The sequence below is a fragment of the Hyaena hyaena genome, unplaced genomic scaffold (genome assembly GCF_003009895.1).
Source record: "Hyaena hyaena isolate Hyena2069 unplaced genomic scaffold, ASM300989v1 scaffold_212, whole genome shotgun sequence".
NCBI classification, from domain to species: domain Eukaryota; kingdom Metazoa; phylum Chordata; class Mammalia; order Carnivora; family Hyaenidae; genus Hyaena; species Hyaena hyaena.
In genome coordinates, this window is record NW_024080845.1 from 48929 (window position 1) to 72308 (window position 23380).

The 23380-nt window shown below is 37.2% G+C and overlaps 1 protein-coding gene across 8 annotated transcripts in view; it reads right to left on the minus strand.

The window, feature by feature from the left end:
• Positions 1–20698, minus strand: part of TASOR (transcription activation suppressor) — a 52748-nt gene extending 32050 nt beyond the window's left edge. For all 8 annotated transcript variants that reach the window (XM_039242475.1, XM_039242473.1, XM_039242472.1 and 5 more), the window contains exons 1-11: positions 20140–20698; positions 12113–12258; positions 10827–10919; positions 10091–10163; positions 9557–9648; positions 8978–9112; positions 6254–6378; positions 3583–3614; positions 2765–2870; positions 1666–1769; positions 1483–1586 (exon numbers count right to left, since the gene is read on the minus strand). In XM_039242475.1, coding sequence (XP_039098406.1) covers positions 1483–1586; positions 1666–1769; positions 2765–2870; positions 3583–3614; positions 6254–6378; positions 8978–9112; positions 9557–9648; positions 10091–10163; positions 10827–10919; positions 12113–12258; positions 20140–20467 — 1338 coding nt within the window. In that variant the 5' untranslated portion in view covers positions 20468–20698. The remainder of the gene's footprint in view (positions 1–1482; positions 1587–1665; positions 1770–2764; positions 2871–3582; positions 3615–6253; positions 6379–8977; positions 9113–9556; positions 9649–10090; positions 10164–10826; positions 10920–12112; positions 12259–20139) is intronic.
• Positions 20699–23380: the final 2682 nt, after the last annotated feature.

Consider the following 23380-nt stretch of genomic DNA (forward strand, 5'->3'; position numbering starts at 1 on the left):
TGCCTATAAATTTTGTACACAATTTGACTCTGCCACTCTAAACAATGGATTGGTTAAGCAAATATGTATCTATATAATGAAATTCTACATAGCCATTAAAAATGCAGTTGCCAGTTCTGAAAATCATTGATACCAACCTCCATTTGACTACCTGGAACTGAGGTTCAATAAAAGGAGTAGAAAGAAGTTAACTGCTGAAAAGATTTTATCCCATTGCATACCTGTGCAAAAAAACTTCCCCTATTGAAATGTCCCATCAACATTAAAAAGTGAGCTCATCTATCTCAGGTTAATAGAAACCTTGGAATAACCCCTCTCCTCTGTAACCACCTCCTCTCCTTCAGCAGAACTGCAAATAGCATGTATTCATTTTCTGTTCTTGCCTAAACCCATCACAACTAATACCTGACCTAATCCCTCTATCTAAACTAAGTAAAATCAGTATCTATTAAACTGGATACTATCTAGTAAATGGCTCTTAAATAAGTCTCTTCTTGGGGCGCCTGGGTGGCTCAGTAGGTTAAGCATCCAACTTCAGCTCAGATCATGCATGATCTCACGGTTCATGGGATCGAGCCCCACGTCGGGCTTTGTGCTGACAGCTAGCTCAGAGCCTGGAGCCTGTTTCGGCTTCTGTCTCCCTCTCTCTCTGACCCTCCCCTGCTCACGCTCTCTCTCTCAGAAATAAATGAAAAACATTAAAAAAAAAAGTTTTTTCTTACACCATTATTTACCTCTCCTCCAACCCACTGCCACCCTCTAATGTAATGCTACTTTCCTGTCTCATTTCACCTCTTTATTCTCTAGAGTATCCAAATAAAATTTCAAAACACACATCTGATCATGTTGCATACACAATCAGAACCTGCACTCCCTTTCAAACCAACTGCTCTTAGAATCACATCCAAACTTCCAAACATTTGAACACTGCCTACAGGACAGACACTACAGGACATAGTTGCCCCCCTCCCCGCCCCCACTTCTCTAGCCTCATGTCCTACCACTTCCCCCCAACTACTCTACTCTTTCTCTTTCAGCCTCACCAATCAACTGTTCTGATGATTCTTCAAATATGGCACAGTCTCTACTGGAACAAACCCTATCTACCTGAGTAACTCCATTTATCATTCTGTATAATCCAGAAAAATAGTCTCCTTATCTCATTCTTTACTGAATTATACACCCTGCATAAGAAAATAGTATTCAATAAATATTTATTGTCACCATCACAAAATACAGTAAAGATATTTCATGGAGAAGACTGGCTTGCAGAAGGTCTAGTGTCATGGCTTAAAAAAAAAAAAAAAAAAAAAAGACTACTAAAGGCCATAGTAAAACTGTTCACTAAATAGTATCAACAAAGACAGAGACCCTATGGTAGTTTGAGGCAAAAATGAAATAAAGTGAAATATTAATATGATCACTTATTCAAATATTGGTTTCTATGAAAGAATGAGGAACATTTTAAAACCTTCCACTCACAAGTTTTTCTTTCTCTAGTTTTTGTAGTAAACTCTCCATGTTACTTCCAATTCTTGTCTTTTCTACAACTTCATAAAGGCTGCAATACATTCCATTCTTCAAAACTGACATAAGAAAAAATACATAGTAAATATTCAAATCAGATCTGCTTCTTATATATTTTATTAAAATTAAATAACTTACCTTCACTTGGACCTAAGTATGTTTCCTTATAAAATAGTGCTGGAGGGATTTTCTGTTTCAGATGATCAATACTCATAACTGTTTCAACATCTAACTTTTCAGGACTGAAAGAAAATTGAAAAAGTATGTTTGCCTCACCTGTATTTTTAACTCTAGCAATGTTATCTCCTCCCCACCCACAACATACTAATAATATCATATTTGATTCTAAAGAGGATTTGATATGGAAAGCCCAGATATATATAGAAGTAGATAGAAAGCCTGGTAATACCACCAACCTTCCATTTCTAATCCAGAGGCTGATCTTATACACCAATTTTACTAACCACAAAGGATTAAAGGCTGTCCTTTTGTTAAAGACAATTTGAGTATGAATTTTTTTAATTGTTTTGAATGTTTTTTTAAATTTATTTCTGAGAAAGAGAGAGAGTGAGCAGGGGAGGGCCAGAGACACAGAATCTGAAGCAGGCTCCGGCTCTGAGCTAGCTGTCAGCACAGAGCCCAAAGCGGGGCTTGAACTCACGACCATGAGATCATGACCTGAGCTGAAGTCAGACGCTTAACTGACTGAGCCACCCAGGTGCCCCATAGAGTATGAATTGTTAAAGCAATCTTCAAACATTTAATGTAGCCCCATAATGTTTACTGGGGGTGGAAGCAAAAGATCATTTTAGACCTTACTATTCTAACATATGCTGCATAGGACTGAAAACAGTCTATAAATTTTAACTTACCTCACCAATCAAAGATGTTTTCAACAAAGAACTGATAACTTTTAAGTCTACCATGTTCAAATTGCTAAATGACAAGTATATCTAATTAGGATAAAACTCTGAAAAATCACTTTTAAAATTTAAAATCATTCAGAAAAACTTTTATGCCATAAATGTATATGACTATTTAGCCCATTCTCAAACCAAGACAGAAAAGCAGAGGACCCATTTTGCCAACTATATTTCCCAAGTTATCAATTTTTTAGAACAAATCAATATTGAAGTTCTTTTGGACCAAAGTAAAACTTAAATATAAGAATAAGCAAAAGAAGAAACTGTACTGAGCAACCATTAATTGCTATTTTCTTGTAATGTAACATACTTACAGCTTGATAGGCAAAAAAGCACGAGTGGCTGACCTCAGAGAAATATAACACAAAAGCTTTCCTTTATTTAAAAGCTGTCCTTTCCACAAGGTGTAGTTAAATTTATCTAAATAAAAAAAGATACAATTCAGCCACTGGCAGCCCAGAAGTAAATACATGTTTACTACAAATAAGGGGAAAACATCTATGACAACAAAAACCAAAAATCACACACACAAAAAACACCCATGACATTCCTATTTATGAGATTTCACATATTAGGATTTTTGTTTCATGTATCTTCTCCCCTACAGGATGATTCCAGCTGCAAAGAATTAACAAATTTGTCTAAATGTCCTCATATCAAACAGCTGAAGACCAAAGACCAGGCATTTACTGCCTTCTTATTTCACCCCAAGGAGACTGTATTACTATATTAAATCCGGTTAACTACATGAATCACCATAGAATCTCCTACCCTCTCTACTCACTTTCTTTTCATTGTGGAGAAACTTGATGACAGAAAATATCAGTTTTGCTTTTAATCTTCTCTCTGTCTTCTAAATCCTAAGCATGAGTATATTTTAAAAATCTAAATTGTAAAGCTTCTTTGTTTACCTTTATCAAAGTGCTAAAATCTTTTGGTTTACTCAGTTTCAGCAGCTTCTAAAGGAGACCTTATGCTTGGACAATCAAATGTTGATCTAACATGGCCTCACCCCCTTTTTCATACTTGGCAGATTTTTGTTCATTATAAAAATAAAGCAAAACACTAATGTTTTTACTTTATGTACTTATTCTTTCAATTTATAAAACTAAAGGAAAAAAAAGACTCTTACCTGTATTTCTATCTGCATTGAAACTGTTAGATCTACAACGTTTTAAAAAGAAAAGAAAAAATTACTGACTGGTAACAACAAGAAAGTTTACATTTAGGACCTTGACATAAGCACTATTTCTAATGGCATAATGTACAAGAAAATTAAGTCCTTCATCCAAGTGGGAAGAACATATTAACTACTTATTACAACATTTAATACATCCAAGTCTACATGAAGAAAACAGTTACTTACTTGGCTCAAATTACCATATCTGTCCAAATTTATGGGACCTATTTTCCCCAAAAATAGTCATCAGGAGAAAACAGAGTCCATTACAGTCTCCGTGATTTATTTTGGTGATGAGATTTGAAGAAACAGCCTCAAAATATATTTAAATGCATTTATTCATCATTCAATAAATATTTACCAAGCTCCTATTATTTACCAGGCACAGTACGAGATAACAGGATTACCAGGATGAATAAAGCCCCTGACTTCATAGAGTTTACAATCTCATAAAGATGCCAGGCAACAACCAAAAAGTAGTATATAGTATACCAGATGATGGTTTTAAGTGTTATGGAGAAAAAGAGAAACCAATAGGGTATGAGGTTAAAAACAAAAATCATGAAAGTCCTCACTGATAAGGTCACCTTTAAGGAGAGATCTGATAAAGGTGTTTAGTGTAAACGATGCAGCTAACTGGGAAAAGAGAGAAAACAGCAAATGCAGAGGCTCTGAGGCAGAAGGATTCATGGCAGCATCTGAAGTATAGCAAGGATGTTCAAACAATGTCATTTAAAATGATATGGAGACCAAAAGATGGAATCAAAGAAGAGGCAAAGAAAATTAACACAGTTATAAGTCCTGGAGGTATGACCTCATAATTATTAAGTGCTGGGTGTCTTTTAAAGATTACTGTTTAAAAGCCCTATTGTAAATATATCACGGAAATTACAAATATAAAGCCACAAGAAATATGAAAATCCCAAGTGTCTGGATAACATATGAACTGCCACTTCTGGCTATGGATAGATGGTTACCAGGGCTATTTGCCAACATGAAAAAAGTGTGCTGGCTCTCAAACAACTTAAATGAAGAACAGATGATTTGATCTGGAAAACCAATGAAAAGGTTGACTTCAAAATGTGTTTCATGATATGTGGCTTTTTAAAACAGTATTTCTAGGGGCACCTGGGTGGCTCAGTCAGTTAGGCATCCGACTTCAGCTCAGGTCATGATCTCATGGTTTGTGGGTTTGAGCCCCGTGTCAGGCTCTGTGCTGGCAGCTCAGAGCCTGAAGCCTGTTTCAGATTCTGTGTCTCCCTCTCTCTGCCCTTCAAACCACGCTCTGTGTCTCTCTCTTAAAAATGAATGAACATCAAAAAAACTTTTTTAATAAATCAATAAATAAATAAAAACTGCATGTTACTCACTATGTAAACCTTCGATAGCAAGGAAAAAAAAAGGGTCACCTGGTGAGGTTTAGGTAAATTTTAGTTCCATGTAAAGTACATTATTCACACTGACCTTTTAAAAGTCATCATATGGCCAACAGATACATGAAACGATGCTCAGCATCCCTCCTCATCAGGGAAATACAAATCAAAACCACACTGAGATACCACCTCACGCCAGTCAGAGTGGCTAAAATGAGCAAATCAGAGAACTCGAGATGCTGGCGAGGATGTGGAGAAACGGGCACCCTCCTGCACTGTTGGTGGGAATGTAAACTGGTGCAGCCCCTCTGGAAAACAGTGTGGAGGTTCCTCAGGAAACTAACAATAGAACTCCCTTATGACCCAGCAATAGCACTGCTAGGAATTTACCCAAGGGATACAGAAATGCTGAGGCATAGGAGCACATGTACCCCAATGTTCATAGCAGCACTCTCCACAATAGCTAAAACATGGAAAGAGCCTAAGTGTCCATCAACAGATGAATGGATCAAGAAGATGTGGTTTATCTATACCATGGAATACTACATGGCAATGAGAAACAATGAAATCTGGCCATGTGTAGCAACATGGATGGACCTTGAGGGTGTTATGCTGAGCGAAATAAGTCAGGCAGAGAAGGACAAATATCATATGTTTGCACGTATAGGAGGATTAGGAGGAACTTGACGGAGGAACAAGCGGGAGAAGAAGGGCGGAAATGGTGGGGGAAAGGGAGAGAGGCAAACCATGAGAGACTCTTGAATGCTGACAAAAACTGAGGACTGATGGATGTGGGGGGGAGGGGGGGATGGGCATGGAGGAGGGCACTTTGGGGATGAGCACTGAGTGTTATGTAGAAACTAATTTGACAATAAACTATTTGAAAAAAAAAAAATAAAATAAAAGTCATCATAAACACTCATGTGTCTAATTAGTTGCAAGGCAAGAAAAAAAATGCCAAGAAAACAAACTGTTCCTAGGCAGTGCAGGATATGTAAAACAGTATTCTGAAAGATGTCTAAAACTCATGAGTCTTGCTCCTGGGTGGCTCAGTTAGTTAAGCATCCAAATCTTGATTATGATCTCATGGTTCCTGAAATCAAGCCCTGCACTGGGCTCTGTGCTGACAGTGTGAAGCCTGCTTCAGATTCTATCTCTCTCTCTGCCCCTTCCCCACTTGCATGCAAATACACACTCTCTCAAAAATAAACATTTTTTAAAAATTAAAAAAAATAAAACTGAGTCCTTACCTTGATGAAGGTACAAACTTTGGAGTTTGTATATCATCTTTGTAAGTAAAAGATACAACTGCATATGGACACACATGTCTTGGTCTTCGCCTGAGTTCATCAAAGATATACTCATAAAAATAATACTAAAAATAAGAAAATGCAAAATTAACTTCTGTAAAAAGACAAAAAAGTACATAGTAGAATCTTTAGTTGCCTGATTTTAGAGAAATATAATACCATTTAAGTACCTCTAACAGAAAGTATCTTTAAGCACTGTTTGTCAACTTATTTAAAATAATTTGCACTTTATATTCATTTTATGGGATAAAGTATTCTGCTTCTATCTATCATGCCAGAGCACTAACAGGTACTCGAAAAGCTTACTTCTGAAGAGCTGAGGGTTCAGTTGGTGCAACAAATTTTCCCACAAAAATGTTACAAATGGACATTTATAAGCTGTTACAAGTCAACCCAGAAAAATCAATTCAATCCAAAAAGTAAAATGCTAAGGACACAATCTCAACCAAATCTAGTATTCTGTTCATTACTTTTTTCTTTTTTTTTTTTTTTACAAATAGTTTATTGTCAAATTAGTTTCCACATAACATTCAATGCTCATCCCCACAAGTGCCCTCCTCCATGCCCATCCCTCCTCCCCCCCACATCCATCAGTCCTCAGTTTTTGTCAGCATTCAAGAGTCTCTCATGGTTTGCCTCTCTCCCTTTCCCCCACCATTTCCCCCCTTCTTCTGTTCATTATTTTAAAAGAAAAATATATTCTTGGCTCCAACCACAGATAAAGCAGCAAAAGAGGAGGTGGAAGAGATTATGAACCCCTGACAAAGGCAGCTAATTATAAAGGTAGCTAATTATCTTCTTACTACCATCTGCTTTCCCCTTAACCTATTCACAACATTCATTAGGTCATTTTCATTAAAGAATGCCCAGGGGTATAAACAAAGCATTGTCCTTCAAAGTTCATTACCTTGGGGAAACTACGGATTTCAATAATGTTGCTGCTCTAAAAATGCCTGGAGGAACACCTGGGTGCCTCAGTCAGTTAGGTTAAGCATCTGACTTCTGACTGGCTCAGGCGTCAGGCTCTGTGAGTTCAAGCCCGGCATCGGGCTCTGTGCTGACAGCTCAGAGCCTGGAACCTGTTTCAGATTCTGTGTCTTCCTCTCTCTCTGCCCCTCCCCCGCTCACAGTCTGTCTTTCTCAAAAATAAACAAACATTAAAAAAATTTTTGTTTAAATGCCTGCGAATTTTTTGGAAACATCAACCCAGTTTACAAGTTCTGCCAGAAAAACCTACTTGTTAAAAAAAAAAGAAAGAAAAAAGAAAGGGGCACTGGGTGGCTCAGTTGGTTAAGTGTCTCTTTGTTTGGCTCACAAGGTTCCTGAATTTGAGCCCCGCGTGCAGCTCTGCCCTGATGGCACAGAGCCTGCTAAGGATTCTCTCTCTCTCTCTCCCTCCCTCCCTCCCTCTCTGCATTTGCACATGCAGGCACGCTCTCTCTCTCAAAAATAGACATTAAAAAAAAAAGAAAGAAAAAGAAGAGCCTACTGCTACCTACTCCAACTACTGTTCAGAAGGCAATCAACTAAGCGAGCTCAGATGTCTTTGGTGAATATAAATTATGCTAACAGCCCCTAACAATATGTCTTGCCCATTCAGAGTCTTCTAAAAGTCAACTATACACTTCAATTAAAAAAAAAAAAAGTTTCAAGGGCACCTGGCTGGCTCAGTCAGTACATCGTCAGACTCTTGATCTGGGGTTTATGAGTTCAAGCCCCATGTTGGGTGTAGAGATTAAGATTACTTAAAAAAAATAAAAAAGCTTCACTCACAATTGTTTTGTTTTTTTAAAGGAGCTGGGTGTGAAGCCTGCTTAAGATTCTCTCCCTTGAGAATCCTGAGCCTCAGAGAATATGACAGCAATGGCCAACACCATGATTTCACCTGGCGAAACATGAGGAAAGGACCTTGCTAACTTGTCCCCAGACTCCTGGCCCACCAAAACCAAAACCAAAATATGATAATAAATTTGTATTGTTTTAAGCCACTAAATTTGTGGTAATTTGTTATGTAGCAATAAAAAACTAATACAATGAAAAAAAAAAAGATCCTCTCCCTCTACCCTGCACGTGTGCACTCTCTCTCCCAAATGAAACCGTCATGACTAAAATTTGGTAAATATTATACTTTTAAGTACCTGCAGTTTACTGTATATGAATTATATCTGAATAAAGCTTGTAACTTAGAAAATTCTAAGTTTGTATCTTAGAAAGATGTTAAAATAAAAACTATGAAATCAACAGTACAAAATTACATGAATTAAGGTAAGTCAAGGGGCTTCACCTTTATCTTGAAGAATGAGTAGTATTTTATTAGACAGGAGATCTTTCTAGGCCAGGATCTAGGCCAAGAGAAGCCTAGGCTTCAAAATGAAATGAGGTGTGTTGAGAGCAGCAATCATAAAGAATACCAGGTTGGAAGGAAGAACTAGACTAAGGAATCTATTCCTCTGTTAAGTCTGGGGAGCCACGAGACTTCTGTTTCTGGTGGTCTTGAAAACAATGAGCAAACAGTAGTGAGAAACACTGGAGTCTGGTAGTGTTATATGGAAACCAGAGGTTAGACTGGTGTGGTGGCACAAGGTACAGAAAAGGAGACATTTTAAAGGATTTGATGACAAAGAGATATGAAATCATAACACTGAAATGAATCCAGGCACTTACCTGAGTAAGTTCATAGGCTCTATAAGCCAAAAGTGATGTAACTCTATTGGCATTCTTTGACACGTGACATTCATGTTTTGGCGTTGGATCCAAAGCAGTTTTATTTAATATAGATTCCAAACTTTTTATTTTACCCTAAAATTAAGAAAACCTTTTAAGTCCACCTAAATTATTGACTATATAACATTATAAAATACCTCTTTGAATACAGATCACCTATGACAACAGTTCTTTCCTTTAATACCTGATAACACTCAACACCTTTTTACCAATATTGAAGCAGTAAAAAGGAGTTAACCATGAGAAAAAAAGTGCTGTTTGAATAACAAGGAAATAAAAATTTTATACACAACACTGTTCATTATAAATGACATTACCAGTGTATTACCCTCTTCATTCTTTTCTTTGGAAAGGAAATCAAATAGATCAAAGATGACAAACCACTCTGCAAAGCATCTTTATATACTAAACAAAGGAAGCACCAATTTTAATTTAACCAAACTCCTACTAAAAACAGAGCCAACTAAAATGCAAATTAAATGCTGTCCTTGATATATGAAACATAAATGTTAAAATTACCTTCATTATTTTAAAAATAACGACATCGCCCACTGCCCCAGCTTCCAAAGGGTTAGCTTGTAATAAATCAGCATACCTAGAAAGATAGATACCTAGTAAAGAGGGAAAAATTAAAGAATTTGAATAAAGGCACAAATACTAAAAAGAAAATCCAAACATTTAACCTAATGATAAGAGAGAAAAGGTATGACACCTGAAAAAAAAAATGTAATGACAGTAAAAATAGCGGATATTAAACCAAGGCAAAACAAACAGAAAAACAAAACACAAACACAAAATAACAAAAACAACAAAAAAAATCCTAATTTCCCAAAATCACCAGGACTGAGTTTTAAAAAAAAAAAATCTTTGATTAATTTGAAGTATGCAAATCAAAAACAAAGGGTAAAACTGGTTTTACACTGCATAACCTGAAACTTCTCTTTTTTCTGAGAACATGACAAAGCAAACAAGAATCTAACTATAAGGACTGCAGCAAAATTAAACATATGTTTAAGTGGCAACTTAATAGTAGATAAATGAAAAAAAGATTACCCATGGAAGGACTGCCAAGAATTGTTATTTTGGACTGGCCCACCTGTAATCCTTTTTCACATATGCTTTGCACCTAAATAAACAAAACATTTCATCTTGCAATCATAATAGATTAAGAACATGAAAAGATAATTTATAAACTTGTTTTAAATAAAATCCAAGCTCCTAAACTATGTAAGTTCTACATTATAGAAATTTTATATACATGACAATTTATGACTAAATATCAATGTGAAACTGGCTTATGCTTCCAACATAAGCATAGCTCATATCCATTTTTGGTTATACTAGGTGTGACAGATATTCAGCATTCATGCCACTCACATATACAAACATCCCCTTTAAAGAGAAATAGAACTGGCAAAATATTTAAAGAAAAAGTAACTCTACCTACACATCTTCAATTAAAGGAGACATACCAGTTCCCAGTACATATAATCAACAATACACAAGATAGTCTACTTTAATAGAGAGAAAATTATTATCAAGCACATCCTAGGCAAAGAAAATAGTTTTGGTCAGAGAAAATATAAGCACATTTGAAAAACAAATTACACGACAATGAAATATCTTGCCCCACTAAATAATTTCTTCCGCATATGTATCCATTTACACATATCATTTCTACTAAAATATAAGACATTAGTTTATAATTATCAAGTGTATTGTTCACATACAAAATTAGTAACTTACAGTGGAAACATTCTCAAATTGTCTTTTATAAAAGTTCACTCACCTGATATCGATCAACCATAAGAAATGCATAGGATTCCGAAAGTTCTTTATCTAAACGACCATCAAACTTCAGTTCTCTTCGCTTTTCTGTGAACTAAATGAAATAAAATCTATAACAAATCCTTAGCATATGATTATGTCTTTCAAGTAATTACTTCAGGAATTTTATTTCTAAGAAATCCCAAATGTAACCCAAGTAGAAATGATCTTTTCTCTCCCTGTAATTTTTGTGTTTCAATTAATTTTTACCCTATTATAACTAGCTTTTTATATCTTGTAATAATCAAATAAACATCTACTATCTATCAATTTTACTAAATGTCTACTACAATTTTACAACATTCCAACACTCCCATGGATTTTTAAGTTCATGTTTTAGTTACCTTTGGGTCTCTCATTTTACATAACATAGTATACTGCATATAGTAAGTGGTTTAATAAATCTCTGTGGAATGACCAACTTCTGGACTATAAACTCAATTAGGACATGGAAAAATGTTTCGTTTTCTTTATAACTACAATCTTAATGCCAAGTACATAAGATGTGCTCCATACATATTTCCCAGATAAAAGAGTGATGTCCTCTAAGTATAACTGAACTGCAAGTCACCCAAATTGCTTTCACTTTTAAATAAAAGCAAATGGATATACATTCAAAATATGGAACACATATCTAAAAGGTTTATATGCAGTATTCAGCCCATTACTGATACTCAGTAATTGAAGAATTATTAGACAAAATTTTCATATAAAATTACACCATAAAATCACATTAAACTAGCAAGGTTTTAATTTTCTCAAGGAGCCAGTAACTTCAGGGATTCCTTCAAAGTTCATTTCTGATGGCCCTGGGTTACCCAACTTACAAAAGTACAAAATTAATAGTATTTCCCGTGCATTAGAAAGCAATGAACACAAATGAACAGCAATGAACACAATGATTTCTAAACATTTGTGTTTAGAAATACAAATAAATCATTTGTATTACTGCAGAATTCCTCATTCTGGCTTTTCCTAAAAACATTTCCAATCTGTACATGAAACTTAAAATTTACAATCTTACATACTTAACTGTTTCCCTTTGTTTACACTTTTTAAAAAAGTTTTATTTACTGGGCACCTGCAAGGCTCAAACTCATGAACTGTGAGATGATGAAATGAGCTGAAGTCAGACACTTAAACTAAATGAGCCATCCAGGTGCTCCAAAAACTAGCATTTTTAAGGAAAAGAAACATAAAACAACATTCAGGCTATTACTCTTACAATAAGTACCATTTAAAACCTACCTCCTTTTCCAAAAGTTCATTATGTATCAAGCAAGCACGTTTGTAGTTAAAATTCGTTACTGAGGCTGGTTCAAGGTAAGATGAATGGAGAATATTTAGAACATCTTCAAATTCTCGAGAGCCTGGAGTTAATGGCTGAAAAAGTGCTAAAATAAAAAAACATTAATTTTAAGATTATTCCTTCTTAAATGTAGTTTCTTAAACTTTTGCGGGTTGAATACAACTTTTCAATAAGGTTAAAAAAAAAGGCACCAAGGCTATCTAATTTTGTGATATTCAAAAGAAACACGTATTAACTGAAGGAAAATAAAAATCAATTGCCTACATTGATCAGATCCTTCAGCAATAAGCATCTGACATCACACATGCACAAGGTTACAATTTAGCAAATCTTAAGAATATTACATTAGTCACCTTTAACTGCATAAAGACTTTTATCTGTGCATAAACTCAACTTTCCTCCACTCCTTTTTTTGTTACACTGAAATAGGCCTAGGACCATTTACTTCAGCAAACTAAATGCTTCCAGCATAAATGAATGCATAAAAACATTTAAGATACTTATGTGTCTATATAATAAAATGATTCCACTTGGTTATTAGTACAAAAGTTAGAATTTTTATTCTACACTAAACTACATCCATTGGCTTCCTGTATTACCAATATAAACTAGTGGGACATTATGAAAGCTTAGTGAAAATAAATGGAAAGATGTAGAGCTTTGGAGTCAAGCATGGACACAAACAGTTCTTTCATCTGTAAAAAGAATTCTAGCTATCCTAATAACCACTAAATACTACATGCCACAAATGACACAGTACATTGAAAAAGCTCTAAGCACATCATCTGTTGTCAAGTAAGACAATAAAAGTTTTTACTCTCCACGCCTACAACTAATAGGCCTATAACACCTCATTTAATTTTTAAAATACTCAAATACTCAGCTTGTTCTTGGACCACTGGATTACTGGTCTAATAATTTCAAATTTTTACTTTATGCATGAAATAGTTTAACTTACTAATAAATTTCAAGAATCTATGTATCTAAATTTTCCCCAAGCCAAAAAAGGAACCATTTATATTTCACTGTATATAGAAGTATTGATAGAACATTGTTATATTATGCCATTTTAATTTCTTTTCAGATACTGTTTCTAAAGAGTCAATAAATTTCCATCAAAATACTTTTAGGTTACTATAAAAACTTGTACATACTCTTAACAGTACTAGACAACTGCTAATAAGATATTTTCACTGTATTTTCTAAACACAGTATTAGGCTTTAAAGGACATGTCAAAAGACATATCCATCCATCCATTCACCAAACCATGTTATTACAAAAGTGTCTGTAAAAATGTAACATGTATAAATGTCTATATCAATGACAAAATGTGTATATATGGTTCCCACTACTTTGGGATCGCACACTAAAAAAAAGAAATAAAGCCAAACTAGTTATAATGCAATAAAGACACAGACTAGGGGTAATCAGGGGGGGAAAAAAAAAAACAAAAAAAACCCAAAAAACAACTATTAAACAAAAAGAACTCTCAAAAGAATAGTTCTCAAAAAGAACTATTAAACACAAAATATCCTATAATCAAATCTGTAGATGAATACATTCAATAATCTACTGATAGTAACCTTCACAAGAGCAATAACTGTATGTGCTTTATTACTCTACCTTTATCACATGCCAGTAGCTAGAACTGTGAGCACTGGATCCAAGTAAGTTGAACAACTAAGTCAAGAAAGTGAGAATAAACTTCCTCAGAGATTTTTTTTTATACTGATGGGGTCCTGGGTGGCTTCGGTTAAGTGGCTGACTCTGGCTCAGGTCATGATCTTATGGTTCGTGAGTTCCAGCCCTGCATCAAGCTCCCTGCTGTCAGCACAGAACCTGCTTTGGATCCTATGTCAACCTCTCTCTGCCCCTCCCCCACTTGCATTCTGTCTCTCTCAAAATAAACTTTAAGAAATAAAGTATCATTGTTGTGTCATCTTTAAGTCCCACAAATTCAACAATTCAGTAATATGTAAAACAAAATGTAAGCTCAAAAGAGGAAGAAATAAATCCTCTTAAGTCATATGTTTTACAGAATGTGGTAGGAAAAAATATCCTTGTGACTGTCCCCAACTAAATTGGGTAAAACTTGGCAAGAAAAACAGCATGTGGAATAGTCTTTATAGGCTTTCACATCCAAAATGGGTTAAGCATGATTTTAAAAATTGGGTTCTTATGCATGATTCTTTTTTGTTCCTAAGTGACTTCAGACGTCTAAAATGCTCCCCCCACAAAAGTATCATGTGGCTTTAAACGTTTATGAAATCCTACAAGTCTACATAAATTATTTTCCTTAGTTAAGCCGTCCCAACACTATTCTATCAATCTAATCATAAATGAAAAATTTAATAATTTATGCAGAAATTAACATTCCAATTATCAGAAAAGTACTTATTAGCATTTGTTTCATTCCAAAGCAATGTCCTATAGTCACATCAAATGTACTCAAGTAGACTGCCAGTGGGGGGGGGGGGAAGAATTCTTGTGAATGAAATATAGAAAAAGATGCCTGTGTCCTAGTTATTTTATATATCAAATGATTCCATAGGCCAAAAGTGTGATTTTTTTCCTCCCAGTTTTCATTTCTACAAAAATAAAACTATGCTGTTAACTCTTTTTAAGGATTTCACATCAAAGTGCTGGTAATGATAATTAGAAATTTACCAAGTTTATGTTCTGAACGTATATTCCCCAGTGGCCTATTTTGTTCTTAATACTCCTCTTAACACTGCATCCCTTGGTCAACATATCCTGTCCCTTATCTTAAATATATATACATCATAATCTTAATTATAGGCCATTATTTGAGGCAATTAATAAACAACCCTGTGATTATCCAAATGGAGAATGAAACATTTTACATGATAATTATTTCACTTATGAAAGTCAGTATCCAATATATTGTTTTCTGGATTCTGACAATTACTGAGTCTAACCATTAGTGTATTATTATTACTATTTAGATAACTACACTAAGAGCTTTACATGAATGATCTCATTTAATCATTAAAACCATCCTATTCAGTTCAATTATACTCATTTCACAAATGAACCTGACAGCTAACAGCTAATGTGGCCCAAGGTTACACAGTTATGAATAACAGGGCAGGTAGGATTCAAATTCAGGCTGCCTAGCTCCAAATCTTATATCCTAAACTCTAAGTAGAAGATTTATGCGTGTGTGTTTAAGAACTGAAATCAATTATTACAGAGCTGGAAAAATAAAATTGTATCTTCATTTTAGACCAAGAAATCATATAGAACACTTAGACACAGGAAATTAGGTATGAAACAAAAAGAACTTGATGTCCAGGATTATGCTCTTTCTACCCTCTTAAGTGTCTCTTCTATCAAATCTCTTATTTTTCTCATTTTAATAGGGCCAAAAACCATCTCACCCTTTTTAGGGTTATAAAAGTTAACAGAAATAACAATAGTTCCTCCACACACTGAGAAACATGATTTGCTTATTTATAGGATTTCAATCACATACATGTCAGAAACATGAGTTGAAGTACATAATTCACAAGGTTACCTTACTGACAAAATTAATTATAGATGTTTTGTGGGGCTTAAGAACAGATTTAAAGACACTAGGAGATTTATAATTCAAATAAGGAAAATGAACTAGAATTCAGGTCTCCTGAGGCGCCTGGGTGGCTTAGTCGGTTAAGCGTCCGACTTTCACTTAGGTCATGATCTCGCGGTTCGTGGGTTTGAGCCCCGCGTCAGGCTCTGTGCTGACAGCCAGCTCGGATCCTGGAGCCTATTTCAGAGTCTGTGTCTCCCTCTCTCTCTGACCCTCCCCTGCTCACGCTGTCTCTCTCTCTCTCCCAGAAATAAATAAAAATATTTAAAAATATATATATATGGAATTCAGGTCTCCTAACTCCATACTATCCATACTATCATTAAATATTGTTTATTACTGTAGCATATAAAATATGTTGAATTTAATGTTCTTTTTAAGCAGCTGGAATAGACATAAAATTTAAGTCATGAAATAGCTGTGTTCCTTAGTCAAAGAAACATTTTTTCAATTACTTTTACCAATATACTCAGTGTAAATGCCAATCTGTGTATTACAATTATATGTATATGTAAAGCCAAAAAAATCCCATCTATACATATATGTAAGAAGGTAAACTATTAAAAGATAGACCACTATTACCAAAACATACAAACAGTCAATGTGAAATACACATTCCAATTTAAAGTAACTAATTCAAGGAAATAGCCAAGAGTAGGCTGCAGATCATGTGTTCTGAAATTTTCTGAATCCATCTGTCTGATGTCTAGCCATTTGTTCCTTCCAATAATTTACTTGAAAGTTATTTAAAAATCTCTTTTCAGTCTAATAAAATTGCTAAAGACATATCGCTTTAGGAATGGAGGTTTCATCTCTAAATCAAGACTGAAGATAGTACAAAATTAAGAATGAATATGCTGGAAGAGAACTAGAGAAACAAGTACAAACAGGACAAAAACTGAAAACTATTGACTTTTTCTGGCCTAGGGACTAGGTCAAAGAAAATTTTACCTAGATTTAGATTGATACACACTTATCAAATGTTTTATGTGGTAACTGGATTCTGCCTATATTTCCCTGCGTACCTCTAAATAGGGAAATCTGTGGTACTTAGGATCCAGTCATTCATATACAACTACTGAAACACCATGCAAATTTCCTTAAAGGAAACTTTGCACCAAGTCTTTAAAAAAGACAACTCTAAATTCTGTGTGAAAAGATGGGTGTTGGGGAGGAGAATCAGCCATTAATTATGCTAGACTAGACCAGTAGGGACACAGGTACAGGAGCAGTTAGTCTTATGTCCTACAAAAAAAAAAAAAAAAAAAGAATCATCACTACTTCATGTCCCAAGAACTCTGGTGGGAAAAATTATATCAAATTAACAATTTTAATTTACTTTTAATGACTTATAGTATTAGATTTTAGAGTAAAACAAGCCAATAGTGAAAAATCTACTGACAAAATCCAATTGTACAATTTGGTTAAATGTAAGAATAGTGCCTCTTTACACTATAGAAAAGCTCAGCCAATAAACAATACAGCATACATCAAAGAGTAAAATTTTACTCTTCCAGTCAACTTAGGAATTAATCTGTCACTACAGACTAAATGTATTAATTTCATAATGAACATAATTTCTGAATCTCAAAATACCCTAGAGATGAAGACATAATAAATATTTCTAAGTTTAAGAGGTTAAAAAATAGGTCAGATCAAAAGTTCTTATATTACAAAAAAAAAGAAGTCTTGCTACAGTTTGTGTAATGATAAATACTGAACACCTAAATTCAAATTCCAACTCTACCTTTTCACGAGCTGTGTGACTCCGGGCAAGTTATTTAACTTTTCAATACTTTGGGTTTCCTCATCTGTAAAATGGGAATAGAACCAACTACATAGAACTGAGATATAGTTAAAACATGTAAACTGCCTACCACTTACTGATCGCTATAAAGCGTTTGCCATTACCATTAATTAGAACAGCAGTATTCTGGATGTTATGCTATTGCGAAGACAAAGAACTTTGAGTCAGCAAGCTATACTCACATAGTTATCTAAGGTATCATAATCAAGTCATGTTAAGTTTCACTGGAAATGCACAGTCACAAACAAAAGTCTGCCATATTAAAATAGGAATGCAACACAATCTTTGATGCTGAAAGGTTCAGAGGTATCTCCTGAAAATGAGCTAATATTCTTGACAAAAGACTCCTGAGACTACAACTGGGATCTAGCTCCATCCTATACATAAAGTGATACTTTTCAAGCAGAAAGGATTTGGGGATGAAGTGTGAAATTAACAGTACCTGCTTTACTATTTCCAATTAAACTTTAATAATGAAAAGTTGAATTTTTCTGTTAAATTTTACCACCAAGCACTACCTTCTTTCAGTTTGGATAGGATAAAGTCCATGGTGGTAAAATACCTGCTTATTTAAAAGCTCTATTTAAGTCATTATTGCATTATTTGTACAGCTGCTGCTTAGTACATAATTATTTTCACTAAAGATGAATAAAGTCCAGCCCTTTTTATCTTCCTTAGTTATAACTTCCCTAAGGTTGACAACCTTTTGCCTCTAAATGAAAATGAAAAACAAATTTTCCCCAAGGAGCATCAGACTCAGGGGAGAAAACAGCTAGATTTTATATTTCCTAATTCCTCAATTATATGCACTTTTAGTGTGTTCAAATAAAGTTCTATTTTACAGCAACCTCTGTATTTACCTAATTAAAAAAACCACATGTAAACAGTGCCTTTCAACATTTCCTGGTGACTTCCCTCATTTCAAATCAAACTATGAGGCTTTTTACACCAATATTCTGGTCCTATCAAAAGTTAAAAGATGGTACATCCATTCTTTATGGTGTAACATAAACCATATTCTTGGGCACTTAAAAGCGAAAGAAAGAAAGGGAAAGAAAGAATAAAAGAAGGAAAAAAATGGACTTCAAAATTTTATCAAGCTAGTAACAAGAAAAAAGTTCAATCTCCTAACTCATAACCAGAGGCCACCTGAATGTACTTCCAACCTATTCTCTAGCAATTAATTAATTTAGGATGAGCTTCTAACTTTCCTCATGCAGGCTGTACATCTTAACTAAATAAACCAAAATAATGGACAGCCTTGACCTTTACAAACATCCTCTTGAACTCTAAAATATATTACATTAGTTCACGTAAAAGATATTTCTAGAAACATTCCTCATGCTAGTGGACAAAAGGTAACTTCATCTTTGTCAACATGGTTTCTGACATCAAGGATTTCCTTGATTTTCTCATCCAAATAGAAATTAACAGTTTGATTTTATTTGTATCTTACTGATAAAAGGCTCTAACAATTTCAGTTGCGCAAATGGAGTCCGTTAAGCACATGAAAAAGGAAGCACATGCTTCAACCAAGATTCCAAGTCTTTACTAAGACTTTAAATCATGAAAATCTGAGCCACGAGGTAAAACAAAAAGACTTTAAAATGACTAAGTCCAGAATATCCCAAATTACTGGACAGTCAAAAATAGTTTAATAGAAAACTGTAACACTACTTTTGATCTCCATTAGAAAAGTGTCCCAATATAGCATTAAATTTTAAAAATAAAAGTGGTTCATGTAACTGTTCCCATATTGGTTCCAAAAAGTAGACTGGCCTTTAAAAAAAAAAAAAAAACCCACACAACTGAAGTTCTCTATCTGCAAAATCAAGTTGGTGACTCTTGGGCATAAGCGAATTTTTCTTTTTTTTCATAGGGCAATTACTGCACCAAGAACCTACCTTCCCATTCTTCTCAAATACAAGAGAAAACATACTAAAGTTTGGATTTACAGAGAGACCTACTTTAATCTAACGCTTGAACAGCAGGGAAAAAAATCTACATGGAAATGAAGTGTGATGGAAGACAGCAGTGTGCATGGATCACGTCTAATGGAGATTTCTAAACAAGGGTAGCCGCTGACATCGAGCAAATTTCAAGTAGACACTTATAGCTGAAGAATTTCCATAGGGAGAAGCACTTGTGGTCCTCTGAATGCAATGGCCTTAGAGAAAGCCCCAGAATCCACGGCCACGGGCTATTTCCAGAGTGTGACTTGTCAGAAGCATCCTGAGGAGGACACACCAGCTTCTGTGCCTTCAGGGGTTGGGAGGGAGGGGCGCCGAGCACCATCTTTCCTCTCTGGGAGCTGCAGCCTTACGGACAAGCTTCAAACCTGAGCTACTTCCAACTTCCACGGGGAGAGGGGGAGCAGGGGAGCGTGGTTTCACCGCTTTCCTCTCGCACCAGGCGCAGCAGCTGGGTGGCAGTGAGGGGAGAGGCGGCTGGCGATGCATGCGTGTTTACGTGTCTCGGATGGGTGTGGGAAGAGGAGACAGAGAGATTCTAATGAAAAGATGGAGGGGAGAGAGAAAGAGGGGTTGGGGGAGAGGGGAAGCACCACCTTTCTTTTCTCTGCTCTTCCTGGGGATCTGAAAACTCCTCCTAACGGGTCTTTCGGGCTCTTCGGGGCCTTTGGGCAGAGCGGCCGCGCCCGCCTCAGACGAGTCCTGAGTCTGTTCGTGGCTGACGCTCGGGGCGGCCGAGGCCGCTGCGGTCTCCTCAGGCCCGGCGCCGCCGCCGGGCTCCGCGATGCTGAGGCCGCCGCCGCCATTTTGTGGGGAGGACTCAAGCTCCGGAAGCGCCTGCTTCATCTCGTCGTCTCCGCCGCCGCCACTTTCCCAGCTCGCGTCCGTCGGCGGAGAGGCCTCCGTCTCCCCAGCAGTCGCCATCGCGCTGGCGTGAGGAGCTCCGGGAAGCTTCTGCCGGCAAGATCGGCGGGGGTGGGGGGAAGGGGCGACGGGCCGGCCTCGCTGCCGAGCTGCTCTCAGCCCACCCACCCCCTTCCCCCCGTGGCCGCGGGCCCCGGTCCCGACCCAGCAGCCTCTCCGGGGCCCCGAAGCTGGCGCCCCAACCGTGCAGCTCGGCCCCAAGAGCCGCTCCTCGCTCAGGCAGTTCTTCTGCCGGCCCCCGCCACTCAACGTGCTCGCGTCGGGGCCGGGAGGGGGCGGGGCCGTCGCGGGCCTCTCCGCCAATGGGGGCGCGGCGCCCGCCTCCGCGGGTGAGGATAGACGGGGCTGGAGGGCGGAGCCTCGGGGCGCCGGAGCCCGCCAAAAGGGGCGACTGCAACGCCCTGCGAGTACCTCGACGCCGCGGACAGCTGCGGGGTGGACAGGGCTTAAGGCGAGCTGCGAGTTCTCCGACCGCGCCTAGCCAGCGCTGCAGGCGAGGCAGGCGCGCCTGGATAGGTCCCGCGAGCGCAGGCGTCGCCTATCTTAGCGAGATAACCCCCTTTCTCCGCGCACGAGTTCCCTCAGCTAAAACAGGATGCAAGCAGGGGGTGCAGGACTAGCCCAGCTTTGTGAAGTATTTGTGTGCATCTGTAGACCTGGAGAGAGGAGATAAGACAGTGGTCTTAAACGGACGGCAGCCTGAAAGCCTCCAGGCCCAGTGATCTGCTTTTACCATCGAATCTGCATCTTTACAATATATTATTCCACACACATGCCCCCACCCCCGCCTTTTTTATCTTAAAGGGTTAGAACCGGTGACACGCCTCCAGCCAGCAGTCAATACCTGGGACACTTTAATGTGACTTCACAGCCTAGTGTTAACTGGATTTGGTTCTGGGGAGCTTGAAGGGAGAGCGACTTGTGGCTTTTAGACTTTTCTTCTTTGGTGTTTTCATTTTCCAGTATTGAGTATATATATTTTTTAAAAAGTTGGCAGCCACATTAGAAAATATACAGCAGGTGGTCGCTCTCCTTCAAAACGATTTGACTGTCAAGTGGAAAGCCGTTGAATTACTTTATGCTAACTAGATTGAAGCTACCATCATGGGTTATCCCGAGTACAGTCAGTATTTACAGGGTGCGTTCTGCATGCCAGACACTTTTTCTCCCTTGAATCCTCACAACAGCAGATATCAGGAACATACTATTCTACACAATTTAAAAAGTGTAGCAAGACATTGAGCAATTTAAGTTAATAAAATCAGAAATTGAAGGCAGGTCTATTTAACTCCATCATAGAGTACTTGCACTTCACTGCTTCCCTAAGACTTAATCTTCACAGAAGCCCCGCACTTTTATGAATTTTGTGGAGGAAGAAATGAGAGATATTTTGCTCAGAGTCTCCAAGCAGCAGGGTCAGAGTTGGGACCTATAGCTCCATTTCCAAACTCCAACTGTCTTCCAAGGAGTTGACTGACCAAACCTATCATTATAATAAAACCCTAGGCCTTGCCACATGGCTAGTACTTAAAGAGCATTCCCAAGGGCAAGAGGAAAGTTGGATTCCTATGTCCTATGTCAAATATCATCTCAACTGATATGGAAAAGCTAATCATGCCTGCCTAATATATTTGCATCAGCTCAGTAAATCATAGGAAAGTGAATTTAAAAGAATCACTCCCGGGGCGCCTGGGTGGCTTAGTCGGTTAAGCGTCCGACTTTCGATTGGGTCATGATCTCACGGTTCGTGGGTTCGAGCCCCGCATCGGGCTCTGTGCTGACTGCCAGCTCGGAGCCTGGAGCCAATTTCAGAGTCTGTATCTCCCTCTCTCTCTGACCCTCCCCTGCTCACGCTGTCTCTCTCTCTCTCTCTCCCCTAGAAATAAATTTTAAAAATATTTAAAAAAAATAAAAGAATCACTCACTTTAGTAAATAGTTAATGTAAAAACGTTTTTAAAAACTGGTGAAAACACGTGGGGCTATGTTGAGACAAAATGCTACATTATTTTAAGTTAAAAGTAACATTTAAATTTGGGGAAAGAGACTTTACTTGATATAAATGAGTCTACAGAAGATCAGAAATTCAGATGTCGAGGTCTCCAGATGCTAACTTTCTTTTTTGTTGGTTCATTAAAGGCATCCCTACAAGCTCATTTTTATCAGATCAAAAGTGGGAACTAATTGCACACTGGTGCCATTACCCAGCTAAGGCTTTCAACATTTGCTCAGCAAAAGCCAATTCTACTTGGAAAGTAGAAACCCTTAGGCTATACAAAAGGCAAATACACTGGCTGTTGGTGATGAGTTACCTAAAACTAAGGCTAGAGAAACCATTAGTCTTCCACAGAGATTGAATCTTAAGTTTTGTGAGATCAAAAATTTTTTCCATTCTGAGAGAGAGAGAGAGAGAGAGAGAGAGAGAATCTTGAGCAGGTTCCATGCTCAGCACAGAGTCTGACAGAGGGTCTGATCCCATGAGCACAACCTTAGCTGAAATTAAGAGTCAGACACTCAACGGGGCGCCTGGGTGGCTTAGTCGGTTAAGCGTCCGACTTTCGCTTAGGTCATGATCTCACGGTTCGTGGGTTCGAGCCCCGCGTCGGGCTCTGTGCTGACTGCCAGCTCAGAGCCTGGAGCCTCTTTCGGTCTGTGACTCCCTCTCTCTCTGACCCTCCCCTGCTCACGCTGTCTCTCTCTCCTAGAAATAAATAAAACATAAAAAAAATTTTTTTAAGAGTCAGACACTCAACCCATTGAGCCACCCAGGCACCCCTAAAGTTTTTTTTTAATGAATTTACTATTATATCTCACAAAGTAAAAAAAAAAAAAAATGGGAAGCTCTAACATAATCTTAACTGTATATTCAGTCATTGTAGATAGCAAAAATACTTAGGTTTAGCTAGGTCACATTA